Source organism: Pteropus alecto, unplaced genomic scaffold (genome assembly GCF_000325575.1).
Source record: "Pteropus alecto unplaced genomic scaffold, ASM32557v1 scaffold131, whole genome shotgun sequence".
NCBI classification, from domain to species: domain Eukaryota; kingdom Metazoa; phylum Chordata; class Mammalia; order Chiroptera; family Pteropodidae; genus Pteropus; species Pteropus alecto.
Genome location: NW_006434709.1, coordinates 18,598,436 through 18,619,551, shown reverse-complemented (window position 1 = coordinate 18,619,551; position 21,116 = coordinate 18,598,436). Strand labels below are relative to the sequence as shown.

The 21,116-nt window shown below is 32.2% G+C and overlaps 1 protein-coding gene and 1 pseudogene across 1 annotated transcript in view; one reads left to right on the top strand and one right to left on the bottom strand.

Moving 5' to 3' along the window:
- Nucleotides 1-21,116, bottom strand: part of FBXO11 (F-box protein 11) — a 74,107-nt gene that overhangs the window by 21,120 nt on the left and 31,871 nt on the right. Inside the window, exons 2-4 of the mRNA XM_006909612.3 lie at nt 616-743; nt 415-494; nt 1-8 (exon numbers count right to left, since the gene is read on the bottom strand). The exon at nt 1-8 is cut by the window's left edge and continues 139 nt beyond it. Of these exons, the coding sequence (XP_006909674.1) occupies nt 1-8; nt 415-494; nt 616-723 (196 nt within the window). The 5' untranslated portion in view covers nt 724-743. The remainder of the gene's footprint in view (nt 9-414; nt 495-615; nt 744-21,116) is intronic.
- Nucleotides 16,240-16,358, top strand: LOC112478123 (annotated as a pseudogene).

Here is a 21,116-nt window from a genome sequence, read left to right as displayed (position 1 = left end):
TAAAGAGATTAACAAATAAAATATAAACAGTCTATTTATTGTGTTAGCCATGACTTCCTCGTTATTTAAAGAACATAATTTTCTTTTTAACAAATAGCTTTTATTTTGTGAAAACAATAATTTTATAAGCATTCTGATTTTATAGATGACACACATTTATTTTCTTTTAAGTATTCTTTCTTTTAGCTATTATGTACCATTTCAGAAACAGGTGAAAATAAATATATAAAAAGTATTTTTATATAACGATTACAGCCAAAGTGGGCGACGTCAGAGTTGCCATCTTTATCCTATAATAAACACTTTCTCAATCCCAAATGTAAAGCTAAACTACATTTAATTTAATTGTTTGGTATCAAACAAAATTTTTAAAAAATATGACCCCATCTGTTAGTTTTCCCATAGGAAATACCTGACAGATCTTGTGATTTTCCAGATACTCTTGCACGTTTTGCACGATGACCAAAGTTTTCCGTAGTTGAAGTTGAGGCACCCTTCAAAAACAAAATGAAAACTAATTAAGCAATCACTACTTCTAAAAAATGATTACATTCTCTTTTTTGTTTCCTAACAATTATTTAATTACAAAAAGAAAAATAGTTATGCTTAATTTACCTCCATACTGCTTTTTGTAGGACACGCTGTTCTTTTCGGCAAAAGAGTTTTTCTACGAAGTTGGTATGGACTATTTTGTGCACCAGGACCTGATTCTTCTGCAACCATATCTGCAGGTACATCATCATCTGTTATAAATAAAAAGCAATATGAAAAATGACACACATTTAAAAAAAAACTCTATGGATACAATAAACTTAAAAAAAAAACTTGATAAAGTTTTTTTTTTTGAAGAGGAGGAATATAACTTTTATGTAAAATTGGATAACCATCTGAAAGAAATGTTGAATTTCTACTTCATTTCTTACTTCAAAATAAATTCCAAAATAGACTATATATTTAAATATAAAAAAAGAAAATCACTAGAAGAAAATAGAAAAAATTATTTTTTATAATGTTAAGCTGGAGCAGCTCTTTCAAAGTATGACACAAAACTTAGAAGGCATTTTAAAAAAGGTGAGGACAATGTTCACATGATGAGGGAAAGGGAAAGGGGAGAGAGTACTATATGGTTACAGCTCTAGAGGGGTGAAAAGGACAGCCTGGCAAGTGGTATCAGTCAAAAAGCAGGGTGAAGAGGATGTCCATGAAGAGGGACAGCTTGGTATACGGTTATCAGATACCAAGTAGAATGAAAAGAGTGTCTACACAGAGCATGGTCTGGCATAGGGTGTGGAAGCTGAAGAGCAGAAAGAAGGAAGTCTGCCTATGTGTGTGTTGGGGATGACCTGGAATGAAAAGTCAAGACAGACCAGGGAGAGAAGGGCATCACACAAGAGGAAGGATGGTAGGACAAGAAGACTGGTTATATGCAACAGAGGGACTGATCAAATAATTAAACAGGATAATGGAAGCCAGGTTTCTGTCAGAGAGGAGTTAAAATATAAACAGAGAAAACCACAATAAATCCTATGGTGTTTGACTAGAATTGAAGGTATCAACATGAACTCATGGTTTTTAATAGATAAATATAGACATAAATATAGATGTAAATGTTTGGAGGCATGTGTGTACACGTATATATTCCCTAGCTCTGTCCACTGAGAAAGTCTGGAAACAGTGACACTTCAAGAGTGATGAGCATAACTATCATTTGGATATTGTGAATAACATTTTTCTATAAAAGGAATAAGGGCTCCTTGGAGAAATGGCCAATTCTAGGTTGAGAAAAATACAAGATGAGCCTGGACTACCTTGTGGCAGAAACAAGAAAGTGTTGAAAGAATGATGAAGATATGTCAAAAGGACACAGAAGTCAGCCTGAATGGTCATCCACTAGCAAAATTATGTTGGAGCATCAAAATTCTTAATGATACTAAAGGGATTATAATTTACTGAATGAAGAGCAACCCATAAATTCATACTGCTACAAACAAATACACTGAAAGTTTGATAGAGAATAGGATGTTTAAAGTACCTCTTCCCAAAAATACTTATTAATTAGAAAGGGAAAAACAGTAACTCTATAGTAGAGATGCCAATCAGACATGGCCTTAATCAAGTGATCAAAGTGAATATCAATAATAGGACAAATTGAAACTGTGTGCCACCTGATAAAGTATAAGATCACAGCATCAATTCTATGATATTCCTGACAAAGATGCATAATCTAAATCTAATTACGAGGAAACATCAGACAAAATGAATTTGTCCTAAGTTGTTCTAAATCATATTCAAAATTTTCAAAGTCATGAAAGTCAAAGAAAATCTGAGAAACCATTCCAGACTAAAGGATATTGAAGAGATATGGCAACTGAATGCAACATGTGGTTCTGAAATGGATCCTTTTGCTAAAAGGCTGCTATTAAAACAAACAGTGCAACTTGAATGGAGGTTTGAAGATTAGAAGATACTAATGGGTCAATGTTAACTTTCTGATTTTAATAGCTGTAGTATGGTTATTTAGAAGAATATGCTTATTTGTAGGAAATACACACTGAAGTATTAGGAGGTGATAGAACAATAGGCTGACAACTCACTCGTGAAGGGTTCAAGGAATAAATACTTCTTTATACTGTACTTCTAACTCTTCTCTAAGTAGTTGGATCATTTAAAAAATAACTAATTCATTTGAGTAATATATATAAAATTTTAAAATTCTGCTTGAAAAATGAGCACCACATAGTCAAAAGCAGCAACACAATTAGGAAAAAATATTTGCAAAACATGTCACAAAAGGATAATTATATCTTTATTATATCAGAGTCCTTACAAATCAATAGGGAAAAGACAGATAATTCAATTGAAATTTAGGCCAAGGCAAGGACATATAAACAGACAATTCAGAATTAAGGAAATGGAAATGAAATGCTAATAGAAACTACAATGAGATACTTTCTAATGCAGCATATTATCAGAGATCAAAAAGTGTGGTCACATACTAGTTTTATCGAAGCATAATATGAGAGAAAAAAACAGTTCTTAATTGCTCTAAGAAGAGCAACCTGGCAATAGCTATTACTACTTAGCGATTCCATTTCTAGGAATTGATTCTGCAGCTATCTTTAAATGTGGGCAAAGTAGTATGTACCACAATGTTTATTGCATTCTGTTTGTAATAATAACAGGTAACCATTAAAATGTTCTCAATAGGGTTTCTTAAATAAACCATGGTATTGCTATATAATTAACTATTATGTGGTCATTACAAAATACAAAGCAGTCCTAGATAAGACTGATAATCAACTATTTCTAATATATAGTAAGTTTAAAAATCAAAAGATACAGAAGAATATGTTTCATATGTATGTGTGTGGTTTAACACTATATAAACATATTCTTACATAAGTATAATATATATTTGTTAAATATAAATTCCGTGATGGCAGGGAGCCAACTTAAAGAGGCTCCCACAGGCCAAAGATGGGACAATTTGAGCATCAGTAAGAATTACTGAAATGAACTAAAATAAATATATTTAAATATGTGAGTTTAGAATGATACTTTAAAAAAATGGTTACTTTGCAAGATCCTAATGAAAACCGACTCATCATTTTGAAAACTGGTAAATAATGGGAAATAATCAATTATTCTTCCTCTCTTTTATAAACTGAATCATCAGAGTAACCAAGTATTAGATGAGGGGAAGCTTCTCTACAGAAACAGTCTAGCAATAAATGAAGAAAAAGAAAATTAGAAATAATAAGAATTCGCAATCTCTAAAAAGTTAATGGATTTAACCACTGAGCATCAACAGTTCCTGATATCACAAAAAGAACCACCACCAGACATTACACATCTCCTGATGAAAGGACACACCACCGCCATCTACAAAATTTTTACAAAAACATCAAATCTGAATCGTTCAAACCTGTAAGAAACTCTACAAGGTCAAACTTCAGCAAATAAATTGCACAGGAAATCAGTGGGAGAAAAAAAAAAAAAGCAAAACTAAAGCATCCTATTTAAGAATGTATATTTTGGTATTAAAATTATAAAGAAGCCAGAAAATGATTACCATATAAATGTCTTTTGCAGAAAAGAAAGAGGTTATGTTTGAAATGGGGCACAGAAAAGGATTCTGCAGTGACTGGCAAAGTTCTATGTCTTGACCTGTTAGTATTACAATATCAACCTTAATAATAACTCAATACTTTAATAATAATTCAACAAGCTATATATTTCTTATGTGAGTTTCTCTACCTGGCTATATTTTACAATAACAGAGGTGTTTTTAAAAGGTGGGAGTTTGTAATTGTAAAATTAAAAAAACAGAAGTTTTTCCAACAGCAGACCTTGGGCAAATTAACAGTTTAAAAGCCTAAATTTTCTCAACTATTAAAGATGGTAACAGTATCTTATAATTCACAGGAATGCTAAAAGGATTTAAATAGAATTACACAAACACTCAGCAGTATGCTTGGCTCACATTAAATGTTCAATAAATGTTTCAGTTATTATTTCATTTAAATATATTATTCTATTAATATCACTTTCAAACAAACTTTGAAAATCAAGTTTTCTATGTACTGCACTGTAGTCAGAAAATAAAACCGGTATGATATGTTTGGGTATTTGTGTAGTCATCCCTTTGTAGTTTAGTATGTGGTTAATTTCTATAAATGTTTCATGTGCTTGAGAAGGACATCTACTTTCTGTTTTTCAGAGTAAAGTTTAAACGTATCTAAAATAGCGAGTCTGTTAATCTTGTATTCAAATATTCTAGGCCTTTACTTTTGTTGGGGGTGGTGGTAATGGTGGTCTCATTTGTCCATTGGCTTCTGAAGGAAATGTGCTAAAACCTCTCATTATACCTGCAGTCCATTTATTTTTAGTATGTAAATTTTCACTTTATAAACTCTGAGATGTTATTTGGATATATGGGTTCAAGATTATTTCTTCCTGATGAATTACTTCTTTCTTCATTATGCAATGGCTCTCTTTATGCTCAATAATGCTTTTGTCTGAAAAATCTATTTTTGGCTAATATTTTACTAACAGTTTTTTTTTTGTTTTATATCGACTAGTACTTTTTCAAACTGTATTTTCAACTTCTACTTTTGAGTCATTACATTTTAAATTTAGTTCTTCTCAACGATTTATTGCTAGATTTTCTTTCCTTTTCAGCCAAAGTAAGAATATCTGTCTAATCAGCTAAAGCCAATTTCCATGATTATATTTTTAATTTCTGAAAGTTGCTTTGGTTTTAGTCTTATTGTTTCTTTTTAATACTGGCCTGTTACTTCATTACACATTTCATTTTTTAAATTCTTTTAATCACTTCACAAACTTATTTTATATTTATTCTTTTAGACTGCTCTATCATTGGACACTTTAAAAAAATCTGTGCACAATTATGGAAGTTGTTTCAGGTTCTAGGCCACATGCATGGGTCTTAGTTCTAGCTCTATTTTGAAAAGGCCCAAGGCCACATCTCCTATTCCCATATGTGCACTAAAATTCCACCCCAGATCTATCAGGACATATATCCAGGACCATAAGGCCCCTGTGCTATTTTATCTAGTGACACCAGCTTCCACTTACTGCTTTGATTTCTCTCATCTCTGGCACCTTGGAATTCCTTCTTTTCTTTCTTTCCTCAAAGTTTAGCTATGCATTTACAGTTTTGCTCTTGTTTTATCACATTTCTGTTTATAGCATATATGCATGCTGGGGTGACATAGCTAGCAGCTTGATTTATCATGCTGCTAGTAGTCAGATTCCACAACATCCAAAAGTACATTCTCAAACTTTTCATCCTATATAACCCTCTCTCTCACCCCACTACCACTCCTATTTAAAATCTATACATATTATCATTACAGAGACCCTTTCCTTCTCTTCATCAACAGCAAATATTAAAAAATGAAAAGTAAGGAATTCAGAGGTAAAATAGAAAAGAGAAGGTGTTGGTTAATACAGCTGCAACCTGAAGTTCACATCAAATAAATATGTGAAGCTACCTGATTTGAATCATGTAATGGCATAGTAACCTTAACGTCCCATTCATAAACACTGTCCTGTTCTGACCCATTCAAAGCTCAGTTCTGAAAGAACTGTATTAAATTCTTACTTGTGCGGAGATAAAGAACCTATGCTAAATTTTTATTCAGTTCTCATAATAAATTACCACTGACTGTTCAGAAAGTAGGGTACAATACCAGAAGGTATTTATTTACAAAGGGGCCATTCTGAAAAGATCACTTGGCCACTACTGTAATAAGCAAAGAAGTTAAAAAAAAAAACTCTAGTCATTAGTGTTCTCATCTGTAAGTACTGTATATACACCATATATCTTTACCATATCATAGCTGCTTTATGTTGTTATTTAATTTTTTAGCATATCTCATATTTTCTTAACAAAATTATAAGCTCTGAGCACAGGCTCCTCTTTTATATTTTTCCTTAGTGTTTAATAATATTGGTTCTCATTTATGTAGATCCTTTAATTTTACTCAATTCACATAATTTTTCCCAGAAACCATCACCAGTGTTATGTTATAATGACTTACATACTACTTTATAGAAAATAAAAAGACAGGAATAGCTTCCCTTCTTCTACCTCTAACTCTATGATATCATTTACATGACCATTCATTATTTTTTGTTCCCTCCTGAAATTATGGAGAAGTATTCCCAAGATAGATTTGGCACATATGAAGCAAACAAAAAATATTTGTTAAATAAGTAAGTGAAACAACAAATAAGGTGAATGATCCATAGTAACTGATCTGGCTCTAATCCAAGAACCAAGAAATCATGAAGGATTAGTTATGGTTTGTTCTAACGGCAAAGTCTAAATATAAGTCCTCAAAATAATATTTTGTTAAAAATTTTTAACTTTATAGCTTTCATTTTTACATATAATATTAGAATGCTAATATTTAGATGTCAAGCTGTAATTTAAGACTAATAAAAATAACAATGCCAAAATATTAAAGTTTCAACCATTACTTATGGAAAATTTGATTTTCAGTTAGAAAAAATGTTTTCAATCAAATATGTTCAATGGAAACAGAATGTGATCCATATTTTATAATTTTTAATTTTTTAGTAGCTAAATTTTAATATAATTTAATCTACTATATCTAAAATTTATTTTAACATGTAATTAATATAACATTATGAGATATTTTACTTTTTTTTCCTACTAAATCTTTGAACTCACTTCGTATTTTTAACATAGCATGCCTCAAATTCAGACAAGCCATATTTCAAGTGCTCAATAGCCACATATGGCTAATGGGTACCCTAAATGGACAGTGTACACACATACACTCCTTGATTAAATTTTTATAGGTTCTCTTAAAGGATGAAAAGTTAGTATCATGCAATTTAAAGGGATGCTATACACACCTATACATAATATCTAAATTTATAATATTTAGATTTTACTATAAATCCTATATAAATATACTAGTCTTTACTATTAATAGGAACCACAGGGATAAGTAAAGGCTTCTGGAGAATAAGCAAGATTCCTTAACTAAACAATAACTTTTGAAATCTTTGACATTAAACATCATTGAAAATTTACATTAGGATTCATTTCCACAAAAGAAAAGAATTAAGTCTATATATTCTGAAGCTAGCAGAATACCTTAATTTTTATATACCTTTATAACTATCTTAAAGATTTACAAAAGACTGTACTATTGACTGGCTGGGGTTTAAAGTCTATATATACTGTGGAGTATAAACTAACCTAAAGTTAGAGGCTAGTTTATGGAATTTAATTTACAGAAGTTTTTTCCTCCCACAAATATTATACATAATCTACATTACTTACCCATAGCCAAAGATCAGACTGGAAGGCAAATCTGTGCTAGTAACTGTGTTTAGAAACGGCTCCCCGTCTCACAGTGTAAAGAACCATACTTGACAACTGTTTCTAACACAGTTGGGAACTACCACAGCTTTTTTCCAACTACTAAGAAATCTACAAATAAACTGGAATCAAGACAAAATTTATTTTAAATGTTTTTTAAACATGCTTTTTAATTTAAACATTTTACTAAAAGCTTGACTATTTCACTTTAAAATTTTACTTAAATATTTTAAGGTAGGGAGTCCAGAAGTAAAGTCACTGACCATTGAATAATCTTCAGAAGCTAAATAAATCTCTGATAGTATAAAGAACTACTCAAAACTCAAACAGCCTTCATTTCAACAGAAGAAATTTAGACAAATTCATTCTAAATTGCCTTAAAGTATGTTCAACAAATATTTGCTCAATGAGTGAAGAATAAATAAATGAATGAACCATGCAGTGTATGAGGTACTGGTGAAACAGCAACCAAACAGAATATTGTACTTGCCCTCCACAGCTTAGGAGAGACATAGACAGTCAATAATAATAATACAGTATGTCTCATGTTGTAACAGAGATAAGCAGAAGGTACTATGGGAACACATAAGAACATCTAATCCAATCTTAAATGATGTTGGGGTATTAGTTAATTTAAGGTTTCTTGAACAAAGTCCAAGCTGAAAAGGTCTGAAGGTGCTCACCTCCAGCATAGGTCTCAAGCAGCTGCAAGTTGCTCCATATGGCTGAATCATGTAGCAAGAGCCAGATCATGAAGGGTGCTAAACACTAAAGAATTTAGATTTTATCTTGAAGGCCAAGGATAGCCACTGAAGAGTCTTAAACAGAACACTGAAATGTTCTGATTTGTGTTTTAGAAAGACTAATTGAATAGTGTAAAAACAATTGGAAATGAATGGCATGGGTGGTGGGGGACAAGTAAAGAGGCTATGGCAGTCATATAACAGAGATGAACATGGCTTAAATGATAGCAATAAAAAAGAACTGGGTAGATTTAAGATAGACATGATAGATTTAAGATACAGTCACAAGGTAAATTCATTAAACTTGGTGACTGAATGTATATGGGTAGGGGTAGACAAGAGATGGAGCCAGGAAATAATATTAATTTGGGCAATCCAATGGATGGTGGTGCCACATACTAAGGCAGGGACCTTTCTGGGTGACACAGGGGTGGGGAGGGAAAAAAAGATGATTCCAGGTTTGGATTTTGAGTTTTGAGGCACCTATGGGATACTGAAGAAAAGATTCTCAGCAAAACTAAATATATGGGTCTCAAGTTCCGCTGAGTGATTTGGGTTGAAGATAAAAAGTTAGAGAATTCTGTCACTCTAAAAATATACCATATTGGGAGAGAAGAGTCAGAAAGTGTAGATTTACTATTATTATTTATATAAGGTACAATAATGATGTTTCATGGTAGATGTGCCATCCAACTATTGAGAAACAGCCATATAATGTAAAATGAATTATCTACTGATGTCAAAATGTAACGATGTCAATATGTATATAAAAACATCTGTAAGTCCCAGAATTGACAAGAATTCATAACTCTAGCTTCATGAGAAATAGAAAATCAATTGACAACTACTAATTCAAGGATTAACATCCTTTGAGAATAGTTTAGCTCTGTTTTCATTCTTTCCTGCTACATGTCACATTCTATTCTAAGACATTTTCTCCCATTGCTTTCAGGGAAGGAAAAAGTATAGAATAACCTCACCCCAACACGGAATATTTTCAAATTCTTTCTTCTATTCTCATATTTTTACCTCCAATTTTGCATTTTCAAAATGCAAAAGTGAAAAAATTCACAAAATAATACAATCATGTTCTTTATCAAACGAATTATTTTTAAAGTTAGTAACTTTCATGAATTTTAAGTAGTTTTAAGTTCAACTGAACAATATAATTCAAAAATAGCATTATATCCAAAATAGATGCCGATATGACCAGAGAATGAAGTGCATTGTTAATTCAAGACCAGAATAACCATGGCCCCAAATCAACAATTAAGACAAACCTAATTCTAGGCTAACCTGCTATCCTAAGTTTCATATGAGTCATTAATTAAAAGCTGTTAATTTAGATTTATTTGCTAGTCACTATGAATATAAAGATCCACCATTATGAGACTCAATCTAGTAGGGAAGCTAGACATGTAAACAAATAATTGAAGCGATGCAATAAGCACCGCACTAAAGATACACAAGATGTTAGGAAAGTATAAAATAGAACACATAAATCACCATATGCACATGGCTTAAAAGAAAACAATTTAGCCTGTCCCCAATTTTATTTTTACATGAAATTTTTAGAAATCCTTTTTATTAGTTCAGTTTTAAGGTGAAGGAATAGCCAAGACTAGGAAAGTATGAAGATCAAAATGAGAAAAAGCTGTTATATTCTTACAAGCATTAAATATTTAACTTTTGTTGTAAATTCATACAAAAAACTAATTTTTGAAGGAAGGAAAATGGACAGGATGAGGGAAGGGAAGGCAGTGGGAGGGAGAGGGAGGCTGAGCACCATCAGTTCTCTTTCTTTGACAGTTCTATAGTTAGACTATAATTTCTGGGACTGCATGATTTCTAATAACATTTTACAGATCAAGAGATCACCTGACAGAAAGGATATTATTAGCCAGTTTTACTGATGGGGCAACCTGAGGCCCATTAAGGTTCAATGAAATGCTGAAGGTTAGAAAGCTAGTTGGTAGCAAAATAATCTTTAGGTCAATGGACTCCAAGTACAATGTTTTTTATTTACTTTTAACAAAAAGTAACTTGGGTGTCTCCAAAAAGTTTATTATATAATCAACACGAATGATAACGATAATAACAATAGTAATTGGAATAATAGTAGTAGTAATATACTACTACTAGCTGTAGTAGTAAACCTAGCACTGAAAACTTAAATGTGCAGGCACTACTGTTTCAAATGTTTTATATATGTATTAACTCTATTTTATAAGATGAGGAAACTAGGCACAGAGGGTAAGCATCTTGCCCAAGGTCACACAGTATTAAGTAGCAAAGAGAGTCTAGCTCTGGAGCTCTACACTCTTAACCACTGTTCTAACTAAATACAAATTAGTCATTGTTAAATATTACTGGATATACTTATTATTAGAAGCATATTAGTATATAAAAGAATATCATGAAATGGAACATACACAGCTTTTGAAAATGTTTAAAGAATTTTTAAAAAGTCGAATCATGACTTATTTTATTCAGTGTTAATGAGTTAACTAATATTTTATACAAAAACACCACAACATATACATCGGATCCTCTGTATTTTCATAAATACATAAATAAAGAGTATCTCCTCAGATTCTTTTGTATTTTAAATATCAACAATATTCAGAGATTAAAGATAAAAAAGAAAGCAAAGCAGAGGAAGCTACTGCCTAGTAAAGCACGTCAGAGCAGTGGTCCCCAACCTTTTTGGCACCAGGGACCGGTGTTCCTATGAGAATCTAATGCCTGATGATCCTAGTTAGATTAGAGCTGATGCGGTGATGCTAGTGCTGGGGAGGGGCTGCAAATACAGATGAAGCTTGGTTATTTGCCTGTCATTCACCTCTGCTGTGTGGCCTGGTACTTAATAGGCCAAGGACCAGTATCGGTCTGCCACCTGGGAGTTAGGGACCCGTGTTAGAGGTTACGACAAAAAAAGGAGCGATAAATTCCCTCAAAACCCTGGAGAAGCTTTTAACTCTGAAAATCTAAGTATAATAAAGGACAACAGTAATATGAAGATCTGAAAACAATGCTATTCGTTGAAAATCAATAAAAAGAAGTCAAGTCTCCTCATCAAACCACCAAATAAGAGTGAAGGTAGAATGAAGAAATTTCCAGACATGGAGAAGTTTACAAAGTTATCTCCTACATAATCTTTCTTAGGAAGTTACCCAAGGACATATTTCAATAAAACTAGAAAATAAACGCAGACTTGAGATGCAGTAATTAATGAAATTGTCACAGAAAAACAACAAAGAGAAGAAATTCCAAGATAAAAGGTATGAAGCTTGCCCAAAGAAACTAGTATAGATTGGACCAAGATTTCAGGGGGCTAAAGGAATATAATTTCCTGAGGGAAAAAAAAAGGAAACTGATAGATTAGATAATAGAGAACTTAGAAAAATTTGAGAACATGATAAAGGCCATAGGTGAAATGTAAAAAAGAATCCATCAGAACAGTTAGGAATGATCTCTTTTGAGTGACCTAGGAATATTAGGTAGTGGCAAAAGAAATCTAATCTAGCACATACTTGGTTCTACGGAGAAAGTATCTCTACATTCATAAAAAGATAAACACTTGTTATTTTTTCAACTTCTAGAATCAACCTACATACAAATCACTAGAAAATACTTCAAATGTTATTAAACACTACAAATGTTATTAACCTTGATAATGAAAATGCAGAACTGAAACAGCTTAGTGGTAAAAAGCAAGAACCATGAGTATCCTCATCTTACAAAGGAGGGAGTCTGTAGATATTATCCACAGCTGAGAAAATATAAAATCAAGCTTTAAGTATGTGATTTAAAGTTATATTGGGATGAGGTGGGTGAAGAGAATATTATAAGTAAACCATCACAATAGAAATTGAGACAATGTTTAAATCTGACAGAGAAAAAGTAGGATAAGCTTTGGGTACCCAAAATAAACATCATGCTATTTATTCACAAAAATTCATCTACTTAAAGTTCAACCACTCAACATTCATTTATCTTTACTCTGCACACAATTCTTTTAATTAGGGCATCAGATTTCCAAGTCTTCATACCTAATTGTACATGCGGATTTGTTATCTTAAGCTTATAAAATCAGTATATAAATTGCCCCAAGAACATGCCATTTGTTTGGTGAGAAAAGATGTACATGGCAATGAAAGAGCAATATAGTATATATCTGTCTGTCTGTCAATTGCTATACTAAAGTACCAGATCATGTGATACAATTAGAGACTATGAATAGAAAATGCTACCTCCACAGTGTAAATTTCTTATATAAAAGAAACTATAAAAAATGAATAAAAATAAAAGTAAATGTAGTTCAGAATCACAGAGGAAGAGTTCACAGAATGGACAGAAGTGGGGCTTGAAGATATGAGCAGACTATGAAAGATGAAAAACAAGGTGTTCAGAAAGGACAAGGGACATAAAAACACAGGAAATGGTAAGTAAGGAATCCAATGAACCAGTCTTACTCAGTAGCTTTCACAGGAAGACATAGAAAGCTAGAGAAGGAAGTCTTCTGGAACTCAGAGGCATTGAATGAATATACAAAAAGCAGCAGAGGTAGGATACAGAAATAATTTTTAGATAAGTCACAATTTCTTATCACCAAAATTACAAGGAGACAGCCTTCGAAGCTGGAAATACAGGAAATATAAGACAGCTTTAGCAGATATTTTTAAAAATCTCCATTATTTCTAGGCTTTATATGGGTAAAGAGAAAATACATATATATTTGCATCTACCTACAAGTTTTACCGAAGTAAGTGAAGTATCATATTAAAGAACAGCAGATGGCGCCAAAATACTTTTTTGCCTTGGGTCACATAAATAATTAACTAAAACCAAAAGGAAAAACTCTTCATATTAGAACTGGAGTATACACACACACACACACACACACACACACAATTATCCAGGTTTTCATGTGCTATGCCCACAGATTGATGTCAATAACGTTATACAGCATGAATACTTACTGAAAAATACAAGGTTGCATCAAATGCAAAAAACTGAACAAATTGGAAATACTTTAGGTTTTACTAAAAATTTATACTTCCTTCAAAAGTTACTAGTCTATTACTATCTACAAAATTAAAGGGATTCATATCAATGTTTACATAATAAACAATCGATGGCAATAACAAAATTGATTAACAATATGGGTAATTTAAAGTTACCCTTCTCAGAAATGCATTTCTCTTCTTGATTCTAAGATGTGTAAGGGGGAACATTACCACAATAAAATACACCCACTGATCATCCGGAATTCAAAATATTAAAATTAAAAATAAAAAACAAATTGGGGCTTTGGGGAACAACTTGTATCAACATCAATGGTTCACTTTTATGTCTGGGTTAGTTCAAGATTAAACTAATTTGTACTGACTGGGTGAAAGAGAGGGAGAACAACTTGGCAAGACTTAAAATGTGATTTATATAGAGAAAAAATAGTACATTTTCATAAATTCATAAACAAATGAGACCTCAAGAAAGATTCTGGGTAGAATTCCTTATGTACAATTAGCTAGAGTTTTACTTTGCCTTTCTTATCTGTAGCCCTCAAAGTGTTTTCACAGCTACTTTTTCAGGATAGCTGAGAATTTTATACCCTTAAGTACCAAACATAATTTTAATTATTCTAACTGAAAACGTTTATAAAGTAAATTATCTTACTTAGCCTTTAATATTATTAAGGATATTATTAAAGAATATCCTTAAATAATGTAACACTTTCTTATTATAAGATAACCATTAGGATCATGAAATCAATCTACAGTTTTGTAATATGATGAGGCTCTGAGGATTAATTTATCAGTACAAAGCTATTTTCTAGAATAAGTTGCCCAAAACTGCTGGGTTTCTTGTGTTAATCTTGGAATTTATAGATTTTTTTCCTCTCTTCTTGCTGTCGTGTTGTTCACTGTCACTTCTAGCTGTCCATGAGACTAACTACAGACTCTTCTTTTCTCTGATAAACCAAAAAAATAGCATGCCAGATATATTTGTTTTAAAAGTAAGGGTAAATAGGCAAAAAATAGGAGCTCAGGAGACTTTTCCAAGAATTAAGCACATGGGTTTTAGAACTATGTCATCCTTCTCAGAATTCTTAATTGCTTCTGTTTCTTAGTGTTAAGATAAATGAGACTACTAAACAGCTTTATTCCAAATAGTTACTTTTTTTTTTTATCATTATGCTCTGAGTGGTTAACTCATTTGCCAGACAGCATACAACTAAAAGATCTCCAACAGCAGCTGCTGCATTAGAAATCGGCTCTATTTCACGTGATTGGTTAATAAATCTAAATGACAATTATGAATATGTTTCCAATCCTTATGCTTAAACATTTTACCCTGAAGCCTTAACCAAGGTTAACCAAAAACTTCATCTTCTTCAATAGAAATCAAGAAGACAAGTTAAACCAAACTCTCCTTTGTTCTACTGGAAAAGGGAGGGGGCATTGATTTTTTTCCTTCCATATTATTTTTTGAACTGGGAAGTGTAGCAGTGCTCAAACTTAGCTATGCACTGAATCACCTGCAGACTTTGTAAAAACACATATATCTCCACTTTACTTCCTATGGAGTGGACATTGTGATTGACTGCATAATATCCATTCCACCACATGTGAACAGTCTATTTACGGTAATTCCATATCCCTTAAGGATGAAGAGGCCTAAGCCAATTTGGCACAGTAAGAATACAAGAAGTGGCTTGCTTTTTGGTTTCTGGCTAAGAGAGGGAGGTCCTTCTGATTTTTTTCTCCTAGTAGAAACAAACAAGGATAAATGTTGCATTATTTACGGAAGGCAACCATCCTAGGTCTTTGAGGAGAATTGAGACAAAACATCTTGTCACATGAGATAAATTTTCCTATTGTTCAAGCAAATTTGAGTAAGACTGAAGCACTCAACACCCAAAAGCATCTTGAATTTTGAAAAAGCTACACTGTTCACGATATACAACCAGGATTGAAAGCCATTGAACTAGAGAATAATCTAAAGCAGAGTGATGTGAAAAACAAAAGAAAAGAGTAAGAACCAAAACCTAATCTACAGGACAAAACTTTTAATCATAAAAATGTAAGCACAGATTCTTTCTTTGGCTCCTCTTTCAACAGCGATTAACACTGTATCAGGTATACCAATGCTGTTTAACAACTATAACAAATTTAAAACTATTAGTTCAAAGACTTATATTAGCTTCAAATACAATGTTTTCACCCTGCCTTCAAACCTGTTTTAGTACAGAAAATAAAACCAGAACGCTGTTGTTAATATAAAATTGTCTCAAGTTTAAAATGCTGTACCATCTGCTGGTACTATAGGAAAGCTAACAGGCTAATTATCAAATGATAATTCTATCATATATATTTTAAATGATAATTCTATCATATACTTTTTATCATTAGTTGATTTTATAGAAAGTATTCTGCTTTAAAGCTAATAGAACACAGAATTAAATGAAAATATACTTTAATGTCCATAAGTGTTCTTAAATAGCCATTTACATTGCTCTGAAATAATCCAGTTACAGAAAACGTAAGAGAAACCTATAATCAAATAATAAGGGTATTAATTTAATAAACTGTTCAAAACTAAGGGTCTATAGTCTATGGCCATGCTACCCTGAACAAACCTGATCCCATCTGATCTTGGAAGCTAAGTAGGGTTGGGCTTGGTTAGTACTTGGATGGGAGACCACCTAGGAAGACCAGGTGCTGTAGGTGTAAAAAATAAGAAAAAATAAGGGATTGTAAACTGACAAGGTCCTTGCAACCTGTGAGGTCAACCAAGGGTTGCCTTGCCTGAAGAAAACAAAACAAAACAAAAAAAAAACAACAACTACTAAGGGTCTATAAACAGCTCGTAATTCATGAATTACTTAAGTTACAATGTTATTTCAAAGTTTCACACATTTTTTCATTTTGCCTAGTATTTTGGGGTTGTGCACAAAAATTTTCAAAAGTACTGGCTGACTTTTGAAAAGGTGAATTTATGGTTTTGTTTTGCCATTTTTACTATATTTGCTACAAATTTTACATTTATTTAAATTAAAAGTTGGTATTTCGTCATGTTTACAAAGGCATATGATGGTGCTGATCTTCAGTTTTTAGGAGTCTATTACCTTAACTAAGGTAAACAAAATCCTTCCTAAATAAATGTTCCTATTTGAATATTAAATATTAAAAAAACCATTTATTAAGTACTGATACTATTTCATGAGAAGCCATATAAAAGTAGTGAAAAAAGATAGAAACTACCTTTGAATAACTCATAATTAAAGACTTAAATAATAAGTATGTGCCTAGATTTAATAAATTATTTGTTATATATAAGCAACAGGGTCTTCTATCAAGATAAATAAAAGTCCTTAGAGGTTAGGTAAATCACTAGCTCATATTCACTAGGCAAATGACATGCATATCAATTGGGTATTCTGACCCACAAATAGTAGAAGAGAAAAATAAGAGGCAAAGCCTTGAAATTTAATTCTACTTTTTAGATCCCCAAATGAATCCACATGTATTATTAATCATACTCTATTTGCTATATGAGACAGAAACACTCTTTTCTCATTTATTTTACCAACAATATTTAAAAATAAAATATTAACTTAACACTTTCAGACTTTTATATGTACAAACAACTGGGCATTCTTTATTTTAACCTATTTACAGAGTAAAATTTTCTTAACCTAGAAATAAACAAGAATTAATACAGTTTACTAGTATGTATTTATGAACCACAGTGTGTGATATGAGTTCAGGAAATATCTATGAATACATAATTTGAAACAAAAATGGATTACATCGCTGTTACAGAAACTGCTATTACTCCAAATCTAATCACCTCTTCTGTTGACAGACTCGATTTTTTTTTTTTTGAAGTCAAAAGAAAAGTTTATTAGAAAAGGGGTAACACTCCACAGAGTGTAATCTCACTGCAGAGGCTGAGAGTGATAGGGACCAAGAAAGATGTGGAGGGACCAAGAGAGATGTGAAAAGGGAGTGAGTGGGAGATGAGTGTTTTGGAAAGTCAGTTTATATGGCATCCCAGACAGACCTGGGATTTTTAGGGGAGCAGATGATCATCTTGAACACGGGTCTCCAACCCCTGGGGCCATGGGTGGGTACTGAGTCTGTGATCTGTTAGGAACTGGGCCACATGGCAGGAGGTGAACGACAGGCAAGCAAGCAAAGCTTCACCTGTATTTGCAGCCACTCCCCAGCACTAGCATCAGCGCCTCAGCTACACCTCAGATCATCAGGTATTAGATTCTCATAGGAGCACCAGTCCTTGGTGCCAAAAAGGTTAGTATACAACCCATATTTCTCAGCCTCCCTTACTGTTGAGTTGGCCATATGACTAGGTTTTGGCCAATGGGCTATAAGCAGAAGTGTCCTCTATGACTTCTGGGGCATGTTCTGAAGGAAAGGAAGGGGGCCGTTCTTCATCTTTTCTGCTATGTAGAATGTTTAACAGGAGCTGATATTTTGAACCATAAAATAAAAGTCATGTGTTTGAGGGTAGTGGAGTAATAAAACAGAACAGGCCTCAATGTCATGGTAAAGCCTTCAAATCAACCTCTGTTCTGTATAATTGTTATCCTCTGGAACTCAGACTTATGGAGCAGCCACTCTCTGAAACACTGCTAGTGGCAGAAGAAAAAGAGAGCTCTGGAAGGTCCCATAATGGCAATTAATTAAATGATTGGCCTGGAAGTGACACACTCATTTCCATTCACAATTATTTGGCCAGAACTGTTCACAGGGCCAATGACAGAGAGGTCAGGAAGTAAGTACCAGATGTAGGAGAGCCAAAAATATTTAGTAAGCAGTATAAATGAGTACCCCAAGTGTCCAGCCTACTGACCAGAAATATGTTAAATAAATGCTTTTTAGTGATAAAGATTAAGAAATTATTAATTCTAATAGTTCTATCGTCACTTAAAAACAGGACTTTACAAACTTCACTGAATTCACTGACATTCTTCTTATAGAAACTATCAGACTTCAGGGGAATCCACATCAAATGCTTTGAGTAAGTCAATAAACAGCTGATATACATGTCTATATATCTCTATCTATACAAATATACATACATACACAAACATTCCCTTAAGACACAGTACAGATAAGGAAAGAGATATGGCAATGGCTAGCCCAAATTCAGGTTTAAAAAAAAAAAAAATTAAATTTATCCTAATTAGTGTTAGCTTCTCATGACACAATTAGAAACAACAAAAATTTTAAAAAGGCTCTACATATGGGCTGAATAAGTTAGCAAGGGTCACATACGTAAATGTTCACAAAGGTCATAGCTAAAGAAAGTGAGAGAAGTTAAAAAATTAAGAAATGGTGGGGGATGCAGAGAACTGGAGAGTTTATGGCTCATGCAATCCTTACACAGTGCTAAACCCTGGCCAACTGCTGCCATGTTAGAAATTCAAGCCAGTGATATCAGATGATCTGAAATGTTAAAGGAAACTGAAAATCAAGATTATGTAAAATCTCACATTTAAAATGATGGAAACCAACAATTTATTTTTTAGGAACACTGTAAATGAATAAATCATTCTATTGACAAGATCGGTCTGCTGGCCACAAATTTGAAACCTTTGGGCTAGGCAAAGTCCAAGATCTTTTGTGCACACACCTTTTAGGAAGCTGCCTAATTGTTGACTGTTGTTTCAGAGGCATCTTAGAAAAATAAACCCTTATTTTAAGGGAGGGGGGAATATTGAAGTAAACTATGAGTTTGACAGAACAGACTTAAAATACTTTATACAATTCTGCTTTTAAAGTTATTTAAAATACATTAATATAAAAAGTACTATAAGAAACATTTTAGCAGGAGCTCATAGTTAAAGTAGTATTTTAAAAGTCAAAGCATGAGATAGTTTAGTTCTTTTGCAGGGATTAAACAAAAGGAATTTATATCCAAGATCTCCCAAAATCCATTTAAAGAATCACATTCTTCTGAAATATGCGCTGTTCTTCAAATACAATGCTACACTATGAAACCCTATTAGACATGCCTTAGGGTTTTTTTGGGAAGAGTACATACAATTTTTTTGGTAAAGCTATAAGGTATTCTACAGTTCACCCTAATAATGACTGATAGGAATGCATTTGAGAGATTGCTTATCTGGGATTAAAAATAGGTCTGGGATTTTATCTGGGATTAAAATTACTTTACAAAATTAATTTACATGACTTTTGCTTCATTTAGCACTGTGTTCAAATTAAACAAAAGTCATTACAACTTTAGAACTATGCCAAAGATATTGTGCTACTATATGTAATTAATAAGTTAGTGAAACAGCATATTTTTTCCTTTAATCCTTCTATGCTGGGTTTAATTTGCTAATGCTTTAAGATTTTTGCATCCCTGTTTATAAGATTAAGCTATATCTTCTCTTGTACTATCACTGGTTGCTTTGGGTATCAAATATTTTTGTATTATTTCACTAATATATATAGTATAAATACTCCAAAAATACTTGAATGATTAATTTTGTAAAATAGGCAACTTTTTTCTCTGCTCTGTAACTATAAAATTTAGGGATCTGGCATACTTTCGGTGAGGGAGTTAGTATGAGGAAATTTATTTTTTATTTACTTTCTATGTAGCATTTACTGGTGATTAATTTATTGGTGTTATCTAATTCTAAGGTTAATTTGACAAATTACATTTTTCTAAAAAACTTCATATCATCTAAGATTCAAATTTATTGGCATAAAGCATTCATGGAATTATCTTAGGATTCTTAAACTTTTTATTCTATCTGTGGTTATATTCCTTTCTGCCTTAATACTGATTATATGTACCTTTTGTCCTTAATCACTCATTAGAAGTTTATCTTTTGGTGTATATGCTGATCAAATTATTTCTTTTATTTCATTAATTTCTATTTTATATTTATTTTTGTTGCTTTTGTCTTTAGTTTTATTCTTGTTTTTCTAGCTCCAAGAGTTGAAGACTTAATCACTCTCTATTCGATATTTTAAAAATCAGTATTTTAAAGGTATCACCTGTTCACATTAGTTGTAACGTACAAGTTCTGACATGTAGTGTTTCTGTATTAAAGGTTCTAAATATTTTGTAATTTCTAATGTGATTTTCTTATCTCATAAGTTATCTACAGTTTTCATATGTAATTTTAAAAACTCATTGTTGCTGATTTCTCATTTAACTGAATTTAGGTACAAGAATATACTCTAAATGGCAGTGATTCCATAAAATCTAATGAAATTTCTACTGTGACCTAACACAAATTTAACTTCTTGAATTTTGTATGCTTGAAATTAATGTATATACTCTTCTTGTGTGTGTGTGTGTATATATATAGGGTTCTATATCTTTTAAGTCAAGCCTATCAATTGTATTGTTAAATTTTCTATATTCTTACTAAGTTTGTGAGGTATGACTATGACTGTGGACTTGTCCATTTTCTGTACTTTTTGGCTTTGTATTTTTCATCA